This window comes from Protomyctophum parallelum, assembly GCF_964188405.1.
Source record: "Protomyctophum parallelum genome assembly, chromosome: 19".
NCBI classification, from domain to species: Eukaryota; Metazoa; Chordata; class Actinopteri; order Myctophiformes; family Myctophidae; genus Protomyctophum; species Protomyctophum parallelum.
Window position 1 is genome coordinate 27932619 of NC_139717.1, and position 25851 is coordinate 27958469.

A 25851-nucleotide genomic window follows, 5' to 3' on the forward strand; every position below is an offset into this window, starting at 1 on the left:
AGTTTTTTCCGCATTAGTCAGACACCCTAGCTAGCCCAAACCCTGAACTCACGGCAGCACGGGTGAGTTTTAACTGGCCACGCATGTGTCAAACCCTAACCTAACAGGGAACGCATGTCGGAATGCACTCGCTACTTTGCAATGCGATGTGTTGACAATCGGCTATTTTCGGCAAAGATATTTAGTGTTGAATGAAAAGCAGGAAAAGTGGCTATTACAGAGGCCTGCAATTCTTGCAATTCATTGAACATTTTTATACTTTTGTGTAGCGATAATATATTTAATGAAGGCAATGAAGTGGTGGTGACTCTTTAATTTCCGATACTACTACCGTTTTAACTTCTAGGCTGACTACCTGAGCAGGAATGAGCATGAACAGACACACCCTTTGTAAAGAAAGACATGGCGCAAGAAGCAGAGGAGGTTGGAGAAGGAAAACAGCTGGGAGGCAGAGTGAAAGTTAGGGTGTGGAAGTTAGGAGAAGTGAGGTTTGGATTTGAGCCTTCTTCATGCTAGCTGCTGGTCACTGAGACCGGCTGGTTAGAATCCACACCTACTGAATTGCAGTGTTCTGTCTTAACCTCAAAGAGAATAATAAAGGTTTGTGCTCTTGCCTTTGGACCGGGTTCGAGAAGCCAGCATAACAATCCCATGTAATGGGAATGAGAGTGTGTCAGTGTGCTGGCTTATTCTGATTACATGAACCTTGAATAATCCATTCACATTTCACACATAGATTTATGCAAAGGAATGAACAGTACAAACAACAAAAAGATTTCATGTTTAAAAATGTTTTTCACCCAGTGTCAATGTAATCCTTGGCGCTACACTTCCTCTGTCAACCTGGGGGGCAACGGACTGACCTCAAGCGCGTGGTAGGAAAACGTTATTCTGACCAGTTCCTTTCTCCTCCATCAGGCGCCCCGCTGGCCAGGGGGAGGTAGTTTAGAGACTGCATGTTTTTTGTGAGGGTACCTACTACCTACCATAGGGGACACGGGGAGAACATGCAAACTCCACACAGAAAGGCCCTTTCGCAAACCCCGCCTCGGGTATGGGCACTGATGATGCGGAGGAGAGAGCACGCTCTCAGTGCCCACAACGTCCCCAGCGGGAATCGAACCCAGAATCTTCTAGCTGTGAGGCAACAGCACTACCGACTGTGCTACTGTACTACCTCTAATGTTTGTTTTTCAAGGTGTAGTCTGTATGAAACTATGTTGGTCAGGGACTTCAGGTGGAAATTAGGTAAACTTATCACTATACTACACTTGATGCAACACTAAAATAACCTTTAAAGATTAATATGAGCAACATAACATTGGCCCTGCTTAAAGTGGAGCAGCATGAACACTGGCTGACTTTCATTTCCTACTGGGACCAATTAAAAATGCACTCCCGGGACTGCATGGCTATGGCGACACACAAATGAATAAATATATCTGATGATCTCCAATTTTTCCATTTAACTGTTTTGATCAAATCTTTCACACAAAATGTTTTGTCAAGTCAAGTGCTGTAAAACACAGACACAAAAAAAAGCTGAAAAATGCAAGATAGTACAGAGTAAACAGACGGACGGAATTCAAACCCACGGTCCCTACCTGGGGTCTCCTTTGCTTAGGTTGAGGCTGGCTGGATGCAGCACTGTCTGGTTCCCCTCCATCTCGACCACACATTTTGTCTTCAGGTCTTTCTCTGATGGTGGAAACAACAGTCCAGGATAATTTTTACATGAAAAATATGAAGCCCATTAGCAAATGATAATTATGGGATCTCTGACTTCTAAGTTCTAATATAAACCTGCACCTGCAATTAGCCTACTGTATGTAGATTTTAGACATAAGAGTGAACTAAATGCTTAAACTAATAGTTTCTGTCATAGACAACAAGTGGAACCTTTAATACTTGAATACTTAAAATGGATGTACAGTACAGGAAGTGAGTTTTGAAATGGCATTGTTCCGTCAACTATATAATGTATGGTCATTGGTCACTTTAACACAATCACAGACAAAACAGCTAGGTGGCATATACCGTCTGTGTGCCAGTTCCTCGTTTCATTAACACTAACAAGTAATAACAACCATAACACAGATCGAACTGCGTCTGCAGCCAGGAAACAGTTATGTTGTTGCTGAATCATTCGTGCCTGGCCTGTACAAACATACAGGTCCACTTCTCCCCCAACCAAACCTGTCAGTTTGGAAGACTCGAGAGCAAGGTCAGACCTTCACCAAAGTTCTGTTCCACATTCCCATCTAAACGGGAAGTTAAGGAAGTGGCTGTATTGGAAGACATCCAGTCACATGCACAGTGCGAATTCCCTCAGTTAAAAGCAGGTTTTAAACTAAAACTCACAGTTGTTTTACACTTGAAATCTGAATGGTTTAAAGTGGTATAAAACATGTCATGTCAGTCAGTGTCAGCACTGTGTGTGTGTGTGTGTGTGTGTGTGTGTGTGTGTGTGTGTGTGTGTGTGTGTGTGTGTGTGTGTGTGTGTGTGTGTGTGTGTGTGTGTATGCTTGCATAATGCTTATTTTCTGGGAGTGATGTCACTGACTATTCCACATGTTTACACTTGCATTCACACATGCGCCTGCCAAGTGACATTTCCACATTGATGCACAAGGAAACATTTCAGGACCAGGGCCAAATCTATTAAATAGTCTACAAATAAAGAAGCTAAAACGAAGAATTGGCATCTGTCTGTGCGTTCAGCGTTTGGTAGAAAACGTACTAAGTGGCTGGAACTGGAAGTTCGTGAAACGGAATAATAAATGACTGTCACAAGGTCTCTTGTCAAGTCACTCACCTCTCCTATTCATTGGTCGGACCCGAACTGCGACCTTTACATTGGAGTCGTTCAGGCTGTCATCCATAGCGCCGCCGGGCTGATCTAAAATGAATGAACCAATTACAGGTTTTGTTCTTGGAACTAAGCATGTACTATGTAAAATATGTGACCGATTATTATTATCTATTGCGCAGAAATTGTGAAGAAATGATTTGTTTGCCCTCTCATTTTACCGTCTCATTCTTCTCACATTACTAATTTGAACAACAAGCCACTCCTCCATTATGTGTGGGAGAGAGAGAGAGACACACACAAGTGTCACTGTGTCCCTATAAATAAACCCAATAATAAGACAATGAAACAGAGCCACGTACAGCCAGCCACTCGATCTGCACCAGACCAGAGAGAGAGCGACCAGGAAATTTCACGAGGAGCTTTAGGAATTTTCATGTGATCTATCTTACTTATATATACACATAATAAAAAACAGGGTCAACTGATCATCAACTGTCAACTGACCAGTGCGAGACGAGTGCGCAGCTATTTCCCCCGGCCGTCCGTCGTCCTGGCTCCCGAGTCCTGTGACTGACTCACCGACTGTCCCACTCCAGCAAGCTTCCTCCCCGGGTCCGATATCTACCAGCCACCTTGACGACTACTCTAGACGCTAGTGTCACGCTACAAAAACACACACACGCAGAGTCGGGTTCCTTCCATGGGTTCATTCATCACAATAATAATATCACCCAGTGGTATCATGCATATGCACAGAACATACGTGTGCGTCAAATGCCGCAGAATTGTCAAACTTACTCCTGTACTGACGAGTGACGACAGACTTTTAGTTTAGCTCATTCTTCTCTCTCTTCTCAGGTCAGATATTCCACCTGTTGCATTTCCTGAAACTACCCGTAGAGATCACTCATGTCAACTTGGGGAGAGCTGCTAAAGGGATTAGTGTGTGTGTGTGGTTGTAACCGTCGTACGTCGGTGTCGCGCGTGCCGGGGGGTAAAAAGAAGTACAGATCTACAAGTTACCGGCGTGAATGGCGTACGGAGTGGTGTCGATCCACAAGCTTTGGGTATCTGATATATTTTCCCCATGGGAAAAAATTAATCCAGACAATAAAAGTGACACAAAATAAATAATTACCACCACCACCACCCTCGTTTTAAATAATTATGATTTACGTTAATATTATACATTATCAGGAAAAAATGCAGATCAGAATTTCATTTAGTTGGAATTCTCAACGCAATAAAAGTGTATTTTACGTTATTTTACGACAGTTTGCGTTGTCGTACGGCACTACGGCAGAAGCCGTGTGTCGTAGCAGCGTCAGCGTGACGTTTGTTTATATAGTTATCCTTTACACGTTGTTGCTCTGAAGTAAACAGATGTTGAGCCTCTGACAGGTGCCCACCAGTCACACTACGGATTACACACCGTCTGCTTACTAGACGACGATGGGGAAGCCAAAGAAAAAGAGTGAGGAAATAGGAGTATTTTAATTGTCTGAAATATGTCAATATAACTTTAGCTAATGCTAGCACTTGCCAGCATGTCCACAGAGTAGACAGACACTTGTGTGGCTGGCATGATATGTTTCTTCTAAAGATAAATTAACGTGGGATTGGAATTACCAGTATTGTGATATTGGAGAGATATAATTGTTGCTTTAATAGTTTAACATTTGTGGTAATTCACTGTATGGGTTCTACATAGCCATGGTCCATGGATCACGCACAAGATGGTCAACTGTAGGAGTTATGGGCAGTCCCTAGCTCTGGTCCATAGAAACGCATTAGAGCTATGGACCAGATCTAGGGCAGTCACCATAAATATTTGACAGTCATGTATCAGGGCTAGTGTCAGACTGTCAGTAGCCTTGCTTGGTCTATAGCCCCTGTCGGGACCCCCTGGGTCAGCTCATAAAAATGTCAGAAACCTTACTACCATTGGGTTCTGACTCGCGGGGCTACTTGGTCTAGAGCGCTAGCCTTGGTCCAAGAGTCAAGACTGACTGTAAGAAATGTATTTTACAGAGTCCTGATTCTCCTGAATGTTTATGCAAATGTCAGATTAGATAAAATACAGCCTTGGAGGGTCCAAGGTATACTATACAGTATCTCAACAAGCATGTATTTTCCCAGGTGATCTCAGCCGGGCTGAGCTGATGATGATGACCATTGCTGATGTCATCAATCAACTGGTTGAGGCCCATGAGGAAGGAAAAGACATTAACCTCAACAAGTACGTTTTTTGTTTTGTTTCCAACAGACAGAATGGCGCATGTTTTATTGCCCCTGTAGCCCAATGTATGCTCTGTAATATAATGACGCTTGCTTTTCCAGCGAGTGACGTGTGTGTCTGTCAATATGTCTGTTCACAGAGTGAAGACGCAGACCTCGGCCAAATATGGTCTTTCAGCCCAACCTCGCCTGGTGGACATCATCGCTGCCGTCCCACAGCATTACCGTCGTGCCCTGGTGCCTAAACTGAAGGCCAAGCCTATCCGTACAGCTAGTGGGGTACGTGGAGAGAGACTGACAGACGCTCGCCCTGGGCTCACTTTCAGCTACATCATTGTCAACTAAATAGTATGGAGTTGGTCACGTCAGAAACTCAACCTGCAATATTCTCAGTCTGAAAAACTCAACGTGAAAGCTGATGTCGTGGAAAGGTTATCATGTCTAGTGTACAATGGATGATAAATTCTGAATTATCGGATTTGGTACAGCATACAGTTTAGTATATTTTAGCTCTTGTCTGGTCAGTTAGACTTTAGTAAAAACCCAAAGAACAATAACAAACGTTGCGATTGTCTTCTGCAGATTGCCGTTGTTGCTGTGATGTGCAAGCCTCATCGCTGTCCTCATATCAGTTTCACAGGGAACATCTGTGTGTAAGTACACTGATGCACCCAGACTTGTAGTTGTACGCAGGCATAAACAACACATTGTCCACAAGTTGAATATCATTTTGGTTTGCATATTTTACTTAACTTCATCGATTGAAGTGCATTGGTACAAACAGCTTCTCAGTTAATTATGGCATTGTTCTCTCTGTGCTGCTAAAAACCACCCAGGTGCATGCCGTTTCTCAATCACCCACCCCTACATATGCCCTTGCTGTCAATAAATTAGGCCTGGGGAGGCGTGCCCTTGGTGCCCAGAAATAATCCAATTAAGTAATTAACTAATACCAAATAATGATAAATAACAACTACATCAATCAACTAAAACAATACTAATACATACTAATAATAGAAACAAAACAGTGATCTATATTTTCAAACATTTTAAAAAATAACAGATCTACAAGCTCACAACACTTTTTCTTTTCTTTTCACAACGAATGATTCACTCATGACTTGTTTCAGCACCTTGTTTCAACATTTCAGCACCATATCAACACTAATGAATGATCAACCGTTAAGTAAAGAATTAATTAATGTCTATTTTAGCGCAATTGTGGCGGTCGCTCCCACCCTCGGTTATTCACGTAGGCCTGCCATTCATTGCATGACGAAGGTGCTTCTCCTAACGTTGGAAAAATAAAGTTTATGGCAACGTGACTATGAGCTGTGCGGCCTCTTTCCTTTCTTAGTCACCATTTTGTTCTTTACCATCCTCGTGTTTGTTTAACAGAGCAAGGTAAATGAGTCTTGCTTGCCCCATTGTGGATCGCAAATTGATTTTGAGTCTCTTTTCACCTGGCAAGTGAAAACAAAGGGCACTTCATTTGCATTTGAATGCCTGAACTGAGAACGTAAAAGGGAGCAAGCAACGATCAATGGGGGAGGGGGGCTCGTGTCCACTCAAGGGTTGTCATTTAGTGCTTTGAATTTCTCGGGTGCCTGAGCAATCTTGAACCCTTGTCTCTGCTCCTCAGGCAGCCGTTGATGAATGTTTGCACCTTCATTGTTCATTGCATTGGTTGTCCTCCACGTCTCTGATCCGTACAATATAGTACTGGCTTGACATTTGAGCTGAAGAGTCTGAGCTTTGTCCGCTGGCTGATTTGTTTAGAGCTCCAAATGGTCTTGTTGGATGAATGCAGATCTTGCCTTGCCGATTCTATCTCTTGACGTCAGCATTTGTGCCACCCTGACTTGTCTATGACACTGCCTAAGTATGTGAAGGTTTTTAGTACTTCCTCAAGTGCTGTTCCCTCCAGCATCACTGGATCCAGCATCTCTGTGGTGTGTTGACCTTGAGGACTTTTTTTTAGCGAGTGGCAACAGCAGCTAATGTGTTGTATGTGAACCAACAAAACATCGGAAACGAACAAAAAACGGCCACTATGAGAGGCGTTGAGAGCTTGTTATGTACTGTAGAGTAGAAGACAAGCCTAAAGCTCTTAAGAGTGTTTTTTTCCCCTTGAAGTTTAATATTACAACAGTTTCATTTTCACTATCATACTGCATTTTCTGTACATGATTATTTACAAGCATTTCTTCAACAATTTGATTATCTTTTTGTTATCTGGCAGCTATTGTCCAGGTGGTCCCGACTCAGACTTTGAGTATTCCACACAGTCCTACACTGGCTATGAGGTGAGCTTCAACATTATGATATACAGCAGCAACCACTGAAAGGGTTTATATGGACTAATTATTGTGTCCATCCCTCTACAAGCCAACCTCCATGAGGGCCATCAGAGCGCGTTATGACCCCTACCTTCAGACCAGACACAGGGCAGAGCAGGTCAGTAACTCCCTACACTGTGACTGTACACGTGATGTTGTTTTGCCCTTTAGGTTCTGCAAATGTCCCACTATTACACAAAATCATATTTAATGTAATGGCTTGACATGTTATTATGTTTGGTTGCTATAATAATAATAAAGCTTCCTGGCATTATATAGGCCTTTTCGAAAACAAACATACAAAGGGATTTTATACTGAGAACTGGATAATATGTAAAGAACTGGAATAAATGCACATCATATATTAATTATGGAATGTAGCTCATGCATGAGTGACTTAAAATGTACTGTATTGATACGATGTATTAAAAATAATTTAAAGCTTGAACTTTCAAGTGGTCATTTCGTGACAGTTTAAGCACATTATATAATAATGATGAATAAGAGGGCACCAGCTCCATAATTTAACGGCAGTCAGCTTTGTTTTATTATCCCTCAGTATTTTCATATTCATGGTGTGGACAGACACTGCTGCTCCATTCATTAACAGTCTACTACTGTAGTGACATGTTTTGGCAGTGGATATCTCGGTTAATCACTAAATTCCAACTTTTAAACTCAAGTGAAAGTTAATTTCTCAGTCAGGGAGGCTGACAATCTTTGCTAAGGTCAGATTGCCATGAAGTGCCGTGTGAAATCCTGATAATATTCAAGTTAACCATGAAAAATGACTGTCTGTCCCACCACAGCTGAAGCAGCTGGGTCACAGTGTGGACAAAGTGGAGTTCATTGTGATGGGAGGGACATTCATGGCTCTGTCTGAGGAGTACAGAGACTATTTCATCAGGAACCTCCATGATGCCCTGTCTGGACACACCTCTAACAATGTAGCTGAGGCCGTCAGGTATGTACAATTCTCCCACAGGCCCTGCTTATGGACACGTGTGTGTGTGTGTGTGTGTGTGTGTGTGTGTGTGCGTGCAAGTGTATTCATTCTGCAATTTCTGAGAAGTAAGACTCCACTAGATGGAGCTATGCTATCATTTCATGAAAAGTCCCATTATGTCCCCCTAATAGTTACTGGAAACTTGGCACCGACCACCAGTAATAGTCATTATGAATCGTATTGCTGCTTCAAAAGCAATTAGTCCTTAAGCATTAGTCCCTACTTATCCCAATAATATTATAAGCCTAAGGCATTGCCAATATGTTTGCGATTTCTGCACTCTTCTGTGGATAATTGAAGTGCATTTTGACCTCAGACGGTGGACCACGAAAATGAAACGATGAGCTCTGAACATTACACGCATAAAGCACCAAACTGGAAGCAAAATGAATGACGACTGCAAGACGTAAGCTCAATACGTGAATAAACTAACAAAATCTATATTTAATGAAAGCAATGTGTGATCATGCGATGCACTGCATCGCAATTAATTTAGCAAATTTGAGATAAGTGATTAGACTCGATTAATTTACTGAATTTGAGAACATTAACTAGGCTCCTTAATTACTTCTATGAAACCTCAAATATAAAGTTTGGGCTGTAATACTAAGTGTGCCCCTGCTTGATCTAGAGTGTATGACTCAGAGGACTCTGAGATCCAAGGAGGAAATGCCTGTTTGTAGAACGGTTGGCTGAATGTCATACAAATGATTGAACCATATAATTGCTTTTTCCACAGGACTTCGACTTCCCTAAGGCCTGTGTTCAGTGTGCCCTCCATATCTGTATCTGCATTCCTTTATCTGTGTTTGTGTGTGAGCGAGCACATGTATGTCTGTGCATGTTTGTTTCTATGGTTCTCTGACTGTGACGCTGTCCAGTGTGTGTGTGTGTGTGTGTGTGTGTGTGTGCTTGAATGCCAGAGTGTTTGTGTGTGTAAGCAGGTGTTTGTAGGATTTGTTATCAGTAGGGTTTATTAAGATGCTGTGATTAGATAGGCTGTGGGTGGGCTTCTAATCAGTTTGAGACGAGGGCTAGCACTGGCAATAGAATTCAACTCTTATCTGTATGTGCGTGCCTGTGTGTGTGTGTGTGTGTGTGTGTGTGTGTGCGTGTGTGCGCGCGTGCATTTCCGCGCGCGCATGTGTGCGTTGTGTCCAAAGCCTGATTTGTCATGCAATGGAGCGAAAGTAGCCAATCTACAACAAGCCTGTGAGCTCGTAGATCCGCTATGTTCAGCACACAACTCCCGTCGTACGACGAAGACATCATAAGAGGGAGACATTCGTGTGTGCGTGCACATTCGTGTGCTTCTGTGTCTCAGAGAGAACAATCATCATTTGTGTGTGTGTTCTGTGTGTAACATTTAATCGTGTTCACCCGCGCATATCTGTGGTCCAGTGAACACATATGATCTTTATGGTTCTCCTAGTCCACAATATGCCCTCATATGATCATACCTATCGTGCCTTGCTACCTGGGGATACTTGCCTTAGATAATAGACTTTTTATTGATTCAATTCAGACAATCTGATCAACCTCTCAAGTCCTGTAATTGGTATAAATCAGCCAGCAGACTGTAAAACGTGGACATTTATTGCCATAAGACACTAAATCGTGGGGAATATGAGCCAGAGTCGGCGTCCGCAGTGGTCATCAGAGGTGATGGAGCGGCGAAAATGACAGCTTGACAGGGTGTCTTGGTCTGACAGGGGTGGTAACGAGTCTGTTGTGCCATAGGTTTTATGATTTTCACATTATGACCCAGGTTTGTACCTGGATGGGTTTCAGAGCTTCATCTAGCTTATGTCAGACACTGAATGCTGAGATTTGATATTAAGCTGTTTGGACACTTCTGAGCTCTCTGTGTAGAAGCCGAGGTTACTGTATTAAGCCATCTGTCACTGACAAAACACAGTAAAGATCATATAATGAATATATATATATATATATATATATCTTCAGCTGATGGCTGCACAGGTGGTTATATAATATTGAGTGCTTGGTGGGTGTTACACGTCGACCCCTAGATAGGATCGGAAATTGAACCAAGCCATTCAGCTATGGCCCCAATTGGCACGTTGTGAGAATATAGTGTCGATTCTCTCTCCTCTTCTCTGTGTCAGTAAACGATATGGACTCATAATTGTCTGGCCCGGCAATAATGTCACATTCTATATTATTGAGCGGTGCCTCCGCTCCATTACGGAGTTATGTGTGTCCCTATGTATGTGTATGTGTACGCATCCCAGCACGGAAAACTGCAACATGAACAGGTTCCTGGGGGTCTGGATGTTGCGGGGACCCCCACACGGTACAATTGCACCGCTCACTTCACACAGGTGTGATTTTAAATAAAGTGCTGAAATTTTAAAACCAAGAAACAAAAAAAAGGTCAAATCCCATTATGAAAAGAAGCATTTTAAAGGTGTTTTGGGGCCTGCAGGTACTCGGAGCGCAGCAACACGAAGTGTGTGGGCATCACTATCGAGACGCGACCCGACTACTGCCTCAAGCGACACCTCAGTGACATGCTGGGCTACGGATGCACCCGCCTGGAGATTGGAGTCCAGAGCGTCTATGAGGATGTGGCCCGCGACACCAACAGGTCAGATGAATGGATGGTACAGTCATAATGAATGTATAGAAAAATAATGGATTGGTGAATGGATGTCTACAGGTGGAGGTGTTGTGGAATTCTGGATCAATTAGCAATGTCGATGCAATCGATGAGGGAAATGGGAGCCGGGACAATATATTCTAGGTGGTGGTGGTTATGGTTTATGTAACATGATGATGTCATGGGTACAATAACACTCATTTCGGTGGTATGATAGTTCTGCTAGAGGGCAGAAAATCATAGTTATACTGTGGCTGCTTCAAGAACAACTGAACCATAACAAGATAGGCTCAACTGTACCAAAGCAATAGCTATTAAGCCTAGAGGAGACATCTATGCTCTTACCAAATATCGCAATGTACAGTATACAGTGAGTATCATAAGTGATGGTAAAATATAAAGGTTAGATATAAGCAACCATATCATAGAAGGTGGTTTAAGGTGGATGGATGACAGTAGGATCACAGTGTCTGAGTATGTAGTAACAGGTGCATGAGTTAGTGGATTATGGGATGGATCAAGGGACAATAAGACGTTACACAGACTAATGGACGGATAAATACATCGTTTAGGATCTAATCGGACAAGAGCGGTTGGAGGCTTGATACACCGGTATGTGTGGGTGCATAGATGACTAGGAAATGATAAGCAGATGAATTGATGGCTGGATTAGTGGCTTAATTCATGTTTAATGTTTTGCATGTGTTGGAACCTCCGACTGTATCTTATTGTACACCTTTGCTTTCACAACATATGATTTAAGCCTATCTCACTCAGTTATTACATGAAGGAAAACTAGAAACATGCAGTTATATCTTGTTTTGAACAATTTAATTGAAATTGAATTATCTACGAGAGTCACCATGTTGCTCCTTGTGATGTCACCTATGAGAATTCTGAACTCTGAAGCCATAAGTTTCCAACCAGGAATTACGGGTTAGACGTTAGAGGATCCTCTTCATGGAATTCAAGAATCAAGACCTAGAGGAGCTTTCGTATGTGTGTCTTGGTTAATTTCGGTAAACCACTGGACTGGAGTAAGACTGGAGTAATTTGTACCTAGTGAGAAGTTCCCACTTGGCAGAGTGCATCCTAAGTCCATATGTTTGCATGTTTCAGGGGCCACACCGTACGAGCAGTGACCGAGTCCTTCCACATGTCAAAGGATGCAGGGTTTAAGGTGGTGTCTCACATGATGCCAGACTTGCCCAACGTCGGCATGGAGAGAGATGTGGAGCAGTTCATTGTAAGTACATTTGGTTGATTAATTGTCTCCACCAGGCCGAAGGCATGTGGGGAGAGTATGTTTTGCACTCCGTCCGTCCGCGTGTCCGTCCGTCCGTCCGTCCGTCCGTCCGTGTGTGTGTCCGTCCGTGTGTCCGTGAACAGCTAATCTCGGCCACCGTTAACCCGGTCGATGCCATATTTTGCGCACACACTCCCTGGATGCCAACGATGAACCTCTGCCCCAAACTTTCCAGAATGGCCTGTTATAGCGCCACCAGGAGGCCGCTTTGTGCAAAACAAGTTTTTGCACAGTACACCTACAGATTTTGTCCAAACATCACACAAATTGGTACACAGTCTCTCTAGAGCCATTCAACGAAACGGGTCTTTCACATTTATCACACTCCATCCTGATTGGTTAAGATTGGCTTCCAAAGTTCACAGGAGTGCTCAGTTTCAAACAAAATGCTGCAAATCATGAACACATCGCATGATTTCCGTGAAATTGTGCACCCACATTCCCACTAGGCCGAGGACGAAATGCCACATGAACAATTTCAACTCAGCCTCAAGGTGGCGCTATAACTGGCCGAAAAGTGTTTTTACCTCTAACTGCACGGATCTGTGGATAACCTGGTGGAGACCTGTGCCCGGAAGGGCACTTTTTCTAGTTTTACCTGTTGTTATCCTGATAAGATTACACAGTTTATTTGTTCTTCTATATGTCAGAAACTACTTGAATGGCCATACCATATCATAGTATAAAATATAACTGAAACCACTTTCAACCTGGTGCCCCTAATCAGTCCCTATCTTGGGTAATTTGTTATATACTTATATAGACACAAATTGTAAACGGTTGTCGAAAATAGCAAAGATAGGCTGTCTACAAGCTCACAACGCATCACATCACAAAGCGCAGTGAGCTTGTGGATACGACTTTTCCGTTATCCATAATACAATGATCAATATAGGGCTATATATAGTGGTTAAAGAGGCCCAGTTTTGATTGTCGGCAGCAGTGACTGGCTTGGCTGGGCATCTCCAACAATTTCCGGTGTTTGCGGCAAGGGATTGTCTTTGTCATTGCACTACTAGACTAGTGAGTAATGACGGACAAGTGGTTGGTGACTCCATGTGTATTGGAGGAGGCCTTCCCCAGCACAACTGAGGTGGTTGGCAGCAACAGAGAGGGACCACAGTACACCTGATGATGTTGGTATTAACAAAGTTCATAAACAACTATAAACAATTGTGTCGGACAGTAGGATTGTCCTATTACATCCTACCCTAGGATTGGGTTTTGCAGTACCAAACGCAAATGTTGTGGGAGGCAATACCATACCATCCAGCAATACATCGTATGCAGCGCACCTGGAGCATGCAGTTGAACAATGCAGAAGAGAACGCAATTTACAGACAATAACCAACTGTCAAGCAGTAAGTCGGGTTAGGGTTGTAATGGCCGTCTCTCTCGTCTATAATGGCATGCTCAAAAGAGGGCTTGATTATTTAATTAAATGATTGATTATTGGTTATCATCATCATCATCATACTATAATTCAGTCAATGTCTGTCTGTCTGAATGTCTGTCTGTCAGAAACACCGCCGTATCTCCTCACCGCCTGCACCAATCGCTCCCACTTTTCACACAGGCATTGACCATAATAATATGGAGGTCTTAACGGAGCTCTTTTTCCAATTAAACAAATTATAAATTAATAATGAATTTATTAGTGAATAAAAAATGCGGAAACGCACCCAGGGCGCAGTACCCTGAATCAACTGTTGCGCACGTACTGGAAAACACAAACACATCAAACAGCTCACAAATGCTGGGGGCTTTAAAAGACCAAAGTCTTTATTCTTCCAACATTGCAATGTGTCATCATGGCAAGTCATTTCACAGCGGCGTGTTAATGAGAAAATCCTACATGCAGCATCTGCAAACACATTTATGAGCTGCCCGGACAGCAGCCAGCTTAGACGAATTGCCTCTCCAACAGCAGGTCTACCTGTATTCCTAATTGAAAACAAGCCTTAATACACAGACAGGAGACATGTGTCTCAGTCTTCTACCTAAGGACAAAAGCGTTGCTGTCGGGCAGAAACCTTGTATCTCCATATTTAAACTGGTTTATTGTCTCCGCCAGGCCGAAGGCTTGGCAGAGACTATAATAATAATTGTCTTTATTGTACCCTCAGGGATATTCATCTTCAGTCTGTTCGAACAGAAAAACATTAACCAATAACCATATAGCATTAAACAATATAGCAACAACAAGACAAGTCCCCCTCCAAACAATACACAAAAAAGCATCCTGCCAAAGGGACAAAACTCCTACTAAAACAAACTTTTTCCCATTTAAAAGTTGTGTATCTTCGTCCCCTGGAGACCAAGGAAGAACCTCTGCCCCAATTTATTTTCACTGGAAACAGGCTATAACCAACCAGGGTCCAGTATTCAAATATGGGGCAGGACATTGCGGGAAAAAATCAAATACTGAGAGGGACGAGACTAATGCAGTGATATTAGTATCGCTACGTGAGGCTAGTACAATGGTTCTTATCCATAATGATTATGCCCAACAGCAACAATAGGATGCTGAACTTTGGGTGAGACTGCATGCATGTTCTTCTCTCTTCACCGCCTCTTGTGGAGTCTGGTTGGAGACGCATTATTTCATATAATAGTTGATTAGTCTCTTAAAGAGGTGAAAGGATCTGGGTCATAATATACTGTAGAAACTCCCGCTTGAATCAGCTGTGTTGTGAGATAAGAGAGGACTGATGAACTCACTGTGGAGTTTCTCAAGGTGAATGAAATGCAAAGCAAAATATGAGTTCATTGGAGGTTATTTTTTTTTCCTTTTTGACTGTTTAGTGGAATTACTATGAATGATGCGCTCAATGGTCCCTGAGCTAAATGGGAACGGAAAGGTAATTTATTGGTTCGACTGTCATTAGAATGACAACCTACCTCAAACTCTAACCTAACCTAACGGGAGCAGCGCATGTTCGACTGCATGTCCGACCGTTGGCGTGTCGGATAAAATAGGAAAGTTAACGCGTATCTTACGTCTCTCCTCTTCCCGTTATAGCTCAGGGAGACGACATGTTCATTCCCCTCGTCTCACCATCAGAACCGGGCTTCTGTGATTAAATGGTTCAGAACCACTGGCTGTTTTGCTCACATGCTGGTGTAAGCGTATACGTATGCTAAATGGGCCTGCAGGTCGAAGTTTGGGTTATTTAGTAAACACATAACATGAAGTCAACAGCAACTGCCAGAGAACCTTGTATGCTGCATGCATCCAGCGTCGACTGCCCTGATAATGGAATTCTATTATAACTTCCCCTCAGCACCAAGATTCTCTCTCACTTATCTCCTGTGTACAGGCACTCGCTGTGCCGTGTGTGAGTGGAGGTTCTTAACGGGGTTCCACTCTGCCAGCCAGCAGGAGTAGTGATTAAAGATTCTCAAGATGGAAGCAGGTGCAGAATCCCCAACTACACAGTCGGTGTAATCCTGAGTATTAATTTAACTCTCGAGCATGCAAACATGGACCCATAAGGGTCAGGATTTCGCTGATTATGGAAGTAGAAAGGTGCAATTCTGGAGAATTAGACACGAATCCTTTGTGAACTGAATTCTGTCTTACCATTTATATTCTATATTGTGATGTAATGTGAAGCATTACATCACAAACAGCGACAACAATGTGTGAAGCATGACCAAAAGATAACAAAAAATCTAACAAAAAGCAGGTTCACTTTGCTGAACAATAGTGTGTTGCACTGTTGCCTATAGCAACCACACAAATCAGATTGGATCAGCCAGCACTGCTACAGTACTTTATTGCTGTGATGTGGGAGATATTGCTTGACAGGGTCCGATTTGTAAAATACCCAACAGATTTTCTTATGTCCTAGACCTATACTACAAATACCTATACTACAACAAATAGGTTTCATAACATTATGACTTTTATTTATTTTTTAAATGCCCCAGATGTTAAAGGAGAATTCCATTCTAGAATGCTTTCTTATCTTTCTTACCTTTCTTTGTAGTTGTTATGTCCCCACCAAAGAGGTCCAGGTGTTCTTTTGTGCAAAAACTCCTTGTTGGCTATTTTTTCTACCATAAGCCCTCAATGAATTGCATCGCATTGAATTGGAATTGAATGGGGCTATGGGGTGTTGTGCTAATTCGCTTATTTCCATCGAAAGAAGTAGTAAAGTGTGCCGCTTGGGATATTATTTACATTATGAAGAGAGGATATATACAAATAAATTATAATTTTGAGCGATGGAAATAAGCGAATTAGCACAACACCCCATAGCCCCATTCAATTCAATGCAATTCATTTAGGGCTTATGGTAGGGGAAATAGCCAATAAGGAGCTTTTGCACAAAATAACACCTGGACCTCTTTGGTGGGGACGTAACAACTACAAAGAAAGGTAAGAAAGCATTTTAGTATGGAATTCTCCTTTAATGTGGTTAACATATATCCTGCATATTCTTCCCCATGTGTTTCTCCTGCCTATCTATCAAATTCAATCCTAATCAGTCTACATTTCCCAAAAGGAAATGCATGTCTGACCAGAAGCAGGGATCAAACATCTCCCTACCAGGATTAAAATTTTCCTACCCCCCCCCCCCCTCCCCCCTGGCCAGCCAACATACATGCTCATTCCAAAAATGTAATCTTTATGGTTAAGAGGAATGACAGGAAATCACATTAGATTTCCCTTTTCATGCAAAAAAGAACCTGACAGCGAGCTTTGTCTTACTTAACAGCTTTTCTTTAACAGCGTTTACATTTTAAGAGTTTTATTCCATCTGCCATTTCTCCAAATGTCTCCAAACAAAATATATGGGGTGCTTTTCTTTCTGGAGTACAGTATTTGTAGAACTTCTTCGGTCTTCGGAATAACAAAATATATTAAACTTCATATAGAGTGGATTTGTTATATTGTACGGATGAATGTCCAATTATGGCAATTTTTCTAAATGGTGTGGTTTTCTTTTCAGATTAGCCTTTAATAGCCTATGAATCAGCAGTTCTGCAAATGCATTCTATTTTAATAGTCTTTTTTTTCCAGTGCCACCAGACCAAGCAGTCAAAAGACATAACAATAAATCTTATCTGGGCATTTAGGAAATTCTCTCCCTCTTTTTCTTCAATATTTCCCTCTTTTGAAGATATGGGGCAAACACATGCCTCCCATTATTTTTTTAATGAAACCCATAATAATGATTGCCAGGCAATCAAACCTCTTGTGCTTTTTTCACTTCACTACTTTCTTTGACAAAAGCAAAATAACAGCGTTGCCCAGTAAATCTTCAAGTAAGTCAAAAGACATTTCTTTCTAGCCTTCAACAATGTGTAATTTATTTAGTTTTGCTCCGGTGTGCAAACCATTCTTTCTACTGATTATACGGTATGCACCCAGCAGCAGCACCCTGCTTTATTTTGGGACGATTATGATGGTGACTATTCTCAATTCTTAAATGTTTACCAAAAACAAATTGTTCACAGACATGCAGAGTCAACATATATTAAGAATCCATTCTTTCTTCTATACAGGAGTTCTTTGAGAACCCGGCCTTCAGGCCCGATGGTCTAAAGTTGTACCCCACCCTGGTGATCCGTGGCACGGGTCTGTATGAACTATGGAAGACGGGGCGTTACAAGAGCTACACTCCCAGTGCTCTGGTGGACCTGGTGGCACGCATCCTGGCTCTGGTGCCTCCCTGGACACGCGTCTACCGCGTGCAGAGGTGACTTGACATTTGTTCATTTGCATGCCTGTCATAGGGCTGTGGTACTGTATGACACAAGGGAAGACTGGCGTATCGGCAACGATAAAGTAATATGGAAGCATTTGTATATTATCTAGTTTCTCTTTCTAAGGGGCGCTAGCCGCTTCTATAAACAGCTTTTGTCCCCACACGTCTCAAGATTTGCTATTGACAATGAAAGGGGAATTCAGGTCAAATGTCTGCCAAATCTTGTCCCCACACGTCTCAATATTTGCCATTGACAATGAACAGAGAAATTACGTCAGAATTCCGCTAAATATGACGTAAATTAAACATCAAAACACTAAACACCATTGACATTGAAAGGAAAATGTACGTCATATGTAAATGAGCAAATCAGCTAACCAATCACAGGCAACAGGCTGGCCAGTATGAGATGATGTATGGTGATAAGAGTTGATAATTCCGCTAAATATGACGTAAATTAAACATCAAAACATTAAACGCCATTGACATTGAAGGGAAAACTTACATCATATGTAAACGAGCAAATCGGGTAACCAATCAGATGTTGATGGGAGTGCTTGGCCAATAAGGGTCCACCTTTACATTATGTAGCAATGTCAAATGTCCGCTAACATGAATTGATGTATGATGACAAGAGCGCCCCTCATTTCACACGGGTGTGATTTTCTTTAAATCGGTGGATTCAGTCAAGCTCTCCCTTCCCTCCACTCTCAACAGGGACATCCCCATGCCTCTGGTGAGCTCCGGAGTAGAGCATGGGAACCTGAGAGAGTTGGCCCTGGCAAGGATGAAGGACATGGGCACTGAGGTAAGTCCTTTTCACATTAGAAAAACAACCACATCAGCATTTTCTCTGTCCTGATAAAACTCTCTACTGTCTGGGGAAATCAAGTTCGTGACTCGGAGGAGGCATGTGGTCATCATCTATTTTACACCCTCCCCCGCGACACAGTGGTGGTTGGAGCACAGTACAGTTGACTGACACTGACCAAGTTCTTAAACATCTATAAACATCAAGTGAAAAGAATGGAGAGGGAGAGAGAGGTGGAAGCACAGAGGGAGGCTGGGAGAGACTGAGAGAAAGACCTCAACACACTCAACGCTGTGCTGCAGTCAGTGCAACCAGGATGTTATCAATATCAATGATCTGCGTTTGCTGTACTATAGACACTGTTTGACACCTCCAAGAACAAGAAAGACAACTTATCCAGAAAAGTACACTATACAAAGGCTTTGCTCTGAAAAGACACTTATTTTGTCTAATCTGCTCCAATGTGGGTGGAATCAATGTATAGACACCGGAAACATCAAACTGCTCATAAACGCTACAATTAGCCTGAGTTCTTGTCCAATAGCCACGTTAGAAGCGAGGAGACATGGCAAGCTGTCCTTCTCCCCCATTGAGATGCATGTTAAATGACGGTGATTTCACCATCATCATCATACTATAATTAACCAAATGTCTGTCTGAATGTGTCACTGCCGTAGCTCCTCACTACCTGCACCAATCACTCCCACTTTTCACACAGGCATAATAATATGGAGGGCGTAACGAAAATGAGAAATCGGAGCTACAGTCACAACACTTGGAGGGGAGGTTCAGAAGTTTTTTTAAACAAATTTAGTTTTTATTCTTCCAACATTACAGTGTGTCATCATGATGAGTCATTTTACGGCGGTATATTAATGAGAAACTCCTACATGCATCAGCGAACACACGTTTATGAGCTGCCTGGACATCAGCCAGCGTTTCGCATAGACGATTTGCAGGTCAACCTGCATTGCTAATTGAAAACGAGCCTTGATTTTAATGCAATGTCACATGCAGTCTTCTTCCCAAGGATTATTATTATTATTTCACATTATAGTTAGCGGTTTATTACAGAGGTGGAATTATGGGGGCTCACTTGTAATATACTGTAGAAACTTATGCTTGAATCAGCTTTGTTCTGAAAAAAAAAAAGGTTTTTCAAGAGCTGGGTGAATGCAAAGGAAAGCATTAATGAAGCTTCGCACGCAGTACTCTTTACCATAGAAACTCCTCACTGTCGGGCGAAAAGAAGCAACAGGTGACTTCACGTGTATCGAAGGAGGTATGTGGTCATTATGTGAAAGTGTCCCGGAAAGATTGAGTATGGAGGGACATTGCATTTGAACCATCCTAACTAATTGCAATAGCACAAGACAGTACCTAACATACATGCCTCCATGTATTTGTGTGGGAGGAAACCAATGCAAACACGAGGAGAACATGCAGACTCAACACAGAATGGCCACCTGTTTTAGGGGTTTTGTTTATTTCTTCTTCCTCTTTACTGAATTCAATTGTCCTTTTTATAATGTGTATTTCTTTGTGAAATGAATTACATTGAATCGCCTTGTTGAAATGTGCTATACAAATAAACATGCCATGCCTTGCCTTAGTTGCCTCCCCTTCGATAACACGGGGTGGGGGGGCAACCTTTTCCAGAAAATGAAGACATTTTTGGTATTCCGACAATTCTTGTCTCTGTGTTTTGATATGTAGTGCCGTGATGTGCGGACCAGAGAAGTGGGCATCCAGGAAATTCATCACAAAGTGAGACCTTATCAGGTAAACACAACACTGTGTACATTCACCATCCCAACAGCTGAAGAGTGTAGGGACTTCTTATTTTGTTCACATTACCCTTTAAAATACTAAACACGACAAGTTATTATAATGTGTTTTGTGCGTGTGTGATATCAGGTAGAGCTGGTGCGCAGGGACTACGTGGCTAATGGCGGGTGGGAGACCTTCCTCTCCTACGAGGACCCGGAACAGGACATTCTGATTGGCCTGCTGCGCCTGCGTCGCTGCTCGCCCCAGTCATTTCGTCCAGAGCTCAAAGGGGGCGTGTCCATTGTGCGCGAACTACACGTGTACGGCAGCGTGGTCCCAGTCAGCAGTCGAGACCCCAGCAAGTTCCAGCACCAGGTTAATATGGATTCTTAGTTTTTTTGTTTTGTTGTTGACGTAAATGTGACCGAGACCTAGATATGATCGGGTCTGGTCGGGGATAGTGACGAAGAGAGAGGAACAGAAATCTCTCTCCTTGAGCGCAAGTGTGGAGCCGGCAGTCGGTGGCAGATCCTGGTATAGTACGATAGTATATCCGAGGTCTGCTGCTTCTATCTGGGTCCGTATTAGCTTAATCCGTCTGTAACTTGCGTAGGCACTCATATTTATGTGTGTTGGGATGTCAGGGGTGATGTCACCCTGACGTCCCGGTTGTGATGTCAGAGAGGCACTACGTTCCTTCGTAACAATAAACACTTATATTCTGTTATGCCCCTCGCTTAGGGGTGCCAGGGAACATAGAACAAACAGGGGAGACTCAATTTAAAGACGGGGTGAAATGGTTAATTTGGGCATTTTATTTTGAAGTTTCAGCCTCAAACGGCAGGCTCTGAGTTTCTGAACCAATCAAAGCGTTGCATTCCTTCAGGCGATGGGACGGACGGTAGCTCTGCTGCACGCACGACGCATGGAGTTTGTTTGTTTACAAGTTAGACAGTCCCTCTATTGTGTGTGTTACTTTTGTCCCTGTCATCAGTCCAAAATCCACCATCTTGGTAATGTTGATATGATATCAGTTCTTGCGTCTAGCGATAATGATAGCAAACTAATCAAATGCTTCTGTGAGTGCAACAGTCTATTAGTCATCTGGCTAATAATAAACAAACAAACCGATTATACATACACACATGCACACAAACGCTCTCACACCTATAAGCCCATCCACACATGATTTTCCTCACCTGTAGAAGATATTTAATTGGTTCAACCGTGGATTAAACACTTGAACCCCAGCATCCATATTCTGAGGAGAACATTTGCCAAAAACAGCAGATCTGCTAGAAAGTAGATATAATATTATAAGTAGGAATAATCGGTACAGTATAATAAGTAACACCGGTCCATTATACTAAGAATAGAGCATTAGAAAGACTCAGATCCTTAGATGGGCTGTCTGTTTACATAGTCCCAAAGCCAGCAGGACCATGGTAACTAAATAAATTATGTTTGCAAAGTGCAAGGTACACAAGGCAAAAGCAATCATACAACAAGCGTTCATTGCAAGTGATAAACGTATCAAAAGTCTGTTTATTTAACCAAACTAGCTAAACTCTGCAGATAAGAAATAATTCATATTGTGACAAGCTAACTACTGAAGCTCAGGACCATAATTATGGTTTCTTGCTATATTTTTCTATCCTAATTGTCCTGTATTGTATTGCAGAGACCTGCAATAAACGCCATCTTATACAAAATTAATATGGGATATCCAAATATTCGTTTTTCCTAGCTCCTGACCTGAGGCATGAAAAGGAGCCAAATAAACACCTGTTTGCACCTCCAACACACCCACGTAACATTGATTAATTTGATTCCAATCCCCTGTAGCTGAAAGAATAGACAGCAGTCAACAGTATTGTCAATGCTCGCTTGCACATTAGAACACCTAAATCTAGTACTGATTACTTTATTAGCTCCAACTGTGTTAAGGTTGGCCTTATTCAGAGTGTAGGGTTTAGGTATAATGCTGATGTTTTCCCCCCTCGGTGTAGGGTTTTGGTATGATGCTGATGGAGGAAGCAGAGAGAATTTCCAGGGAGGAGCATGGCTCTGTAAAATTGGCCGTCATCTCAGGTGAGTCTATAATATAGGAGAACTTCATTTTCTCCCATCGTGATACAGTAGTCGAACCCACTGAGCACTGACCCACTACATAAGGCATCATAAAAAACATGTATCAATGGTGGAAAGATCTAGTGTACGGTTGTCAAAGGTCACTTGATATCCACCCATTCCGGGAAATTGCTGGGGTGTCGGCTGCTAAATGCATCACTGTTGAAATCAATTTTAAATACTTTGACCATAGGAGATTTGTTTTTGTTTGAATTGAGTTTTGTTCTTATGTGATACTCATATTCTTCATTTTACAGGGGTAGGAACTAGGAATTATTACAGGAAGATGGGCTATGAGTTGGAGGGGCCGTATATGGTGAAGGACCTCTATGAACCTGGAATGGACTGAGCCATGACTACCCCAGTTTTTTTATTTGGACAATTTGCGCGACAGCGTGCGTGCGCTCGCGCACACACAACCACACACGCACAGTAGCTTCTGTGTGGGAAGTGAATGTGATAGTTTATTTATGTTTTTGGTGTCTTATAATCCTGTAAGGGATGGGTCTTACTCTTAACGACAAGACACGAAAATAAAGATTAATTCATTCACACACACAAATGATTTGATTTATTGGGACAGGATGTAAATTCCTTTCTTGTGCATAAGAAGAGACTATGGTTGTTTTTGAAAAGAGGTAGTATATGCACTTACCCTCATTCATGATCAAACAATTTCGTACAAAATATTAAAATATTAGCCCCTATTAAACCCCCCCCCCCCTACATTATATCTTGAAATTAGGGTTATTTCTTTTAAATATATGTTTATTGGTAGCAGGTTTCAACAATTTAAGTTTAGTTTGAACATACCATTTTCTTTTCTCCCTCACCCCATCCCTCCCCCGAGTCCCCCCACAGTTATCGTCATCATTCAAACAATATAAAAAAGTACAGACATACAAAAACAACAACCATGAAATTAGGGTTTTGCCTCAACTGCACCCACTGAACTTGCACATCAGGCAAGCTAAATTATGTATTGTGTCTTCCCGACTTAATTTAGATAAGGACGCAGAGACAGTGATTTGAGAGGCAACTGCAGTATAAATTGCAGAGAGAAGGATTCGATTTCAGACGGAGATATATCCATTCTGTTCCTCTCAAGTCTCAGTCAAAGGTGTGCTTTAAGGGATACCTTAAAGCAATGAGCATACTTAACCAAACTCAAGCTTATAACTTTTGTTCACTACACACTTGACAGTGTGTACTGTATGAGATGTTTCAGTTGGCCTAAAAAGACAATGTTATCCTTTTTATCTCTGCTTTTTTTTTTTTTAACTAAAGCATCTAGCCACTCACCAATTTGCAACCATTAAAGGCCCCTTTCAGCCCAAAGGCACTAGAAATGATTCACATTACGCAACTTTATTCTACAGCTATGACTTTCAGTACTGATTGTTGTATTTATGCTATTGGTCTCTCTAACAGTTGGCAGTGTATGAATGTCGTTTCTGGGCAGCGGTGGTATAAGCGCACAATTTAACTTATTTAGGGCAGGTTATAGTGTTGCATAATTTGCTTTATAAAAACTGACTTAATGCTCTCGTTTTTTGTTTTTCTGTCATCCATTTTTGGGTTGTATGAATGCTGGGTTTCAGATGATGGAAAAAATGTATATTGCCGTACTTTGTGTTTACGCTCAAGGAATAAAGTATATTTCAATTACATGTTTTGTCTTTGACAAAGAGCTATTTGTGCTAGAAAAAGGTGATCACATTCTATTTTTAATTATGCATTTCACAAAGATGAGATTACTGTGTGTGTACATGGTAAAAGGTTAATTTATAGTAGGCCTATGTAGTACGGTGTAGTACGGTCGCTTTCCAACAGGATCAGTTCATTTTGACTAGCGACTCCGTCGTACTACGGAGTATAAATTAGGCTTTAGTTTAGCTTTCAACATCCAGCTTCAGGTTTTCATGAATATAAGCTGTACAGTGTATATTCTCTTCGGGCTTACTGCAATACCGTTACTTCCTACAATGCATTTTCCAATGTCAAGGGTCTCAGCCCTTGTGGGAGACCCCTGGCGATTGCCCTATGAGAGTGTTTTACTGGCTCATTTGACACAGCCGATCCAATTACATCTTCATCAGTTACCTGTCTATTGAACAATGACTGAATGCTCAGTTCGGCCTCACTCTGTTTCTGTAAACGGTTTGTCATCTGAAAAATGGCCCACAATAAAAGGGAGAAACACCAGAACGTCGACCTGTGTCTCATATAGATCCCACTCAGCCCTGGATGATTGAGGCTGTGCGTAATTTCCTGGATGCTGCCGCTAGCAGTGTCGTGACTGCTGCGCTGCGAGGTAGTGTTGCAGTACTGACGCATTGAGGAATGTGCCAGTACAGTTTTGCTATTTCTCTCCACGCTCGTTCACTCCTGCTTATTGGCTGTGAAATCTGAAAAGACTTTTCCCTGTTCATAGAGGTCTGAGTCTGTGCTGATGCAGGGAGTATTATCTAAACTATAAAGTCATTCAAATTAAAAATTAAAAACGAATGAGGAAGAGTGCTTATCTTGAAGGTTACTCGAGTCAGGTGAATGAGTATGAGTCATAAAACAGTCAAGTATTTTGTTGGAATTGTCAAACCCACATGCACTCCTTACTAATAAATAGGGATGCACCGAAAGGGAAATTATTGGACGAAACCGAATATAGGGAACAGTTGGCCGAATACTGCATCACTACTAATAACTTTAAGCCTGTGTATAACTTACGTTCCATTTAGGCTCGGATCAACAAAGCTATGGCATTTGTTATATTTTACTATAAATATTAATTATTAAGGTTTGTAAAAGTAAGCACATCAAACATTGTTTAGTTACAAATGGTAAAAACTAGTGGTACGATGTAGTGGGTTGTGGGTAGTAAGATAGTACTGTACCACAGTAATTGTACCAGATTAAATTACTTGGTCCAAAATGCATTTTGCAAGTCAGACAGGTCCTGTCCTGTTGACATGGAGCCTGAGAAGATGGTGAGATGCAGGGTTTCGACTCGAGCAACCTACAGTACATGACACACAACCTAGATCTGCATAATCTACCAGACCAATCTGTTATTGGCTGGCCAGTGGAAGCATGGGACAAGAT

At 42.0% G+C, this 25851-nt stretch overlaps 2 protein-coding genes across 2 annotated transcripts in view; one reads left to right on the plus strand and one right to left on the minus strand.

Moving 5' to 3' along the window:
- Positions 1-3723, minus strand: part of LOC310877064 (kinesin-like protein KIF13B) — a 42041-nt gene extending 38318 nt beyond the window's left edge. Inside the window, 4 exon segments of the mRNA XM_083790735.1 lie at positions 1605-1698; positions 2816-2899; positions 3317-3475; positions 3611-3723. Coding sequence (XP_083646861.1) covers positions 1605-1698; positions 2816-2882 — 161 coding nt within the window. The 5' untranslated portion in view covers positions 2883-2899; positions 3317-3475; positions 3611-3723.
- Positions 3724-4093: 370 nt separating this feature from the next.
- Positions 4094-24419, plus strand: elp3 (elongator acetyltransferase complex subunit 3). The gene is made up of 15 exons (XM_083790000.1): positions 4094-4286; positions 4952-5051; positions 5191-5329; positions 5633-5703; positions 7293-7356; positions 7439-7507; positions 8199-8353; positions 10842-11003; positions 12135-12261; positions 17836-18029; positions 18756-18846; positions 20566-20631; positions 20767-20994; positions 22629-22710; positions 23007-24419. Exons 1-15 carry the CDS (start codon positions 4265-4267, stop codon positions 23096-23098), a joined length of 1662 nt encoding a protein of 553 aa, XP_083646126.1. The 5' UTR covers positions 4094-4264; the 3' UTR covers positions 23099-24419.
- The last annotated feature ends 1432 nt before the right edge of the window (positions 24420-25851 follow it).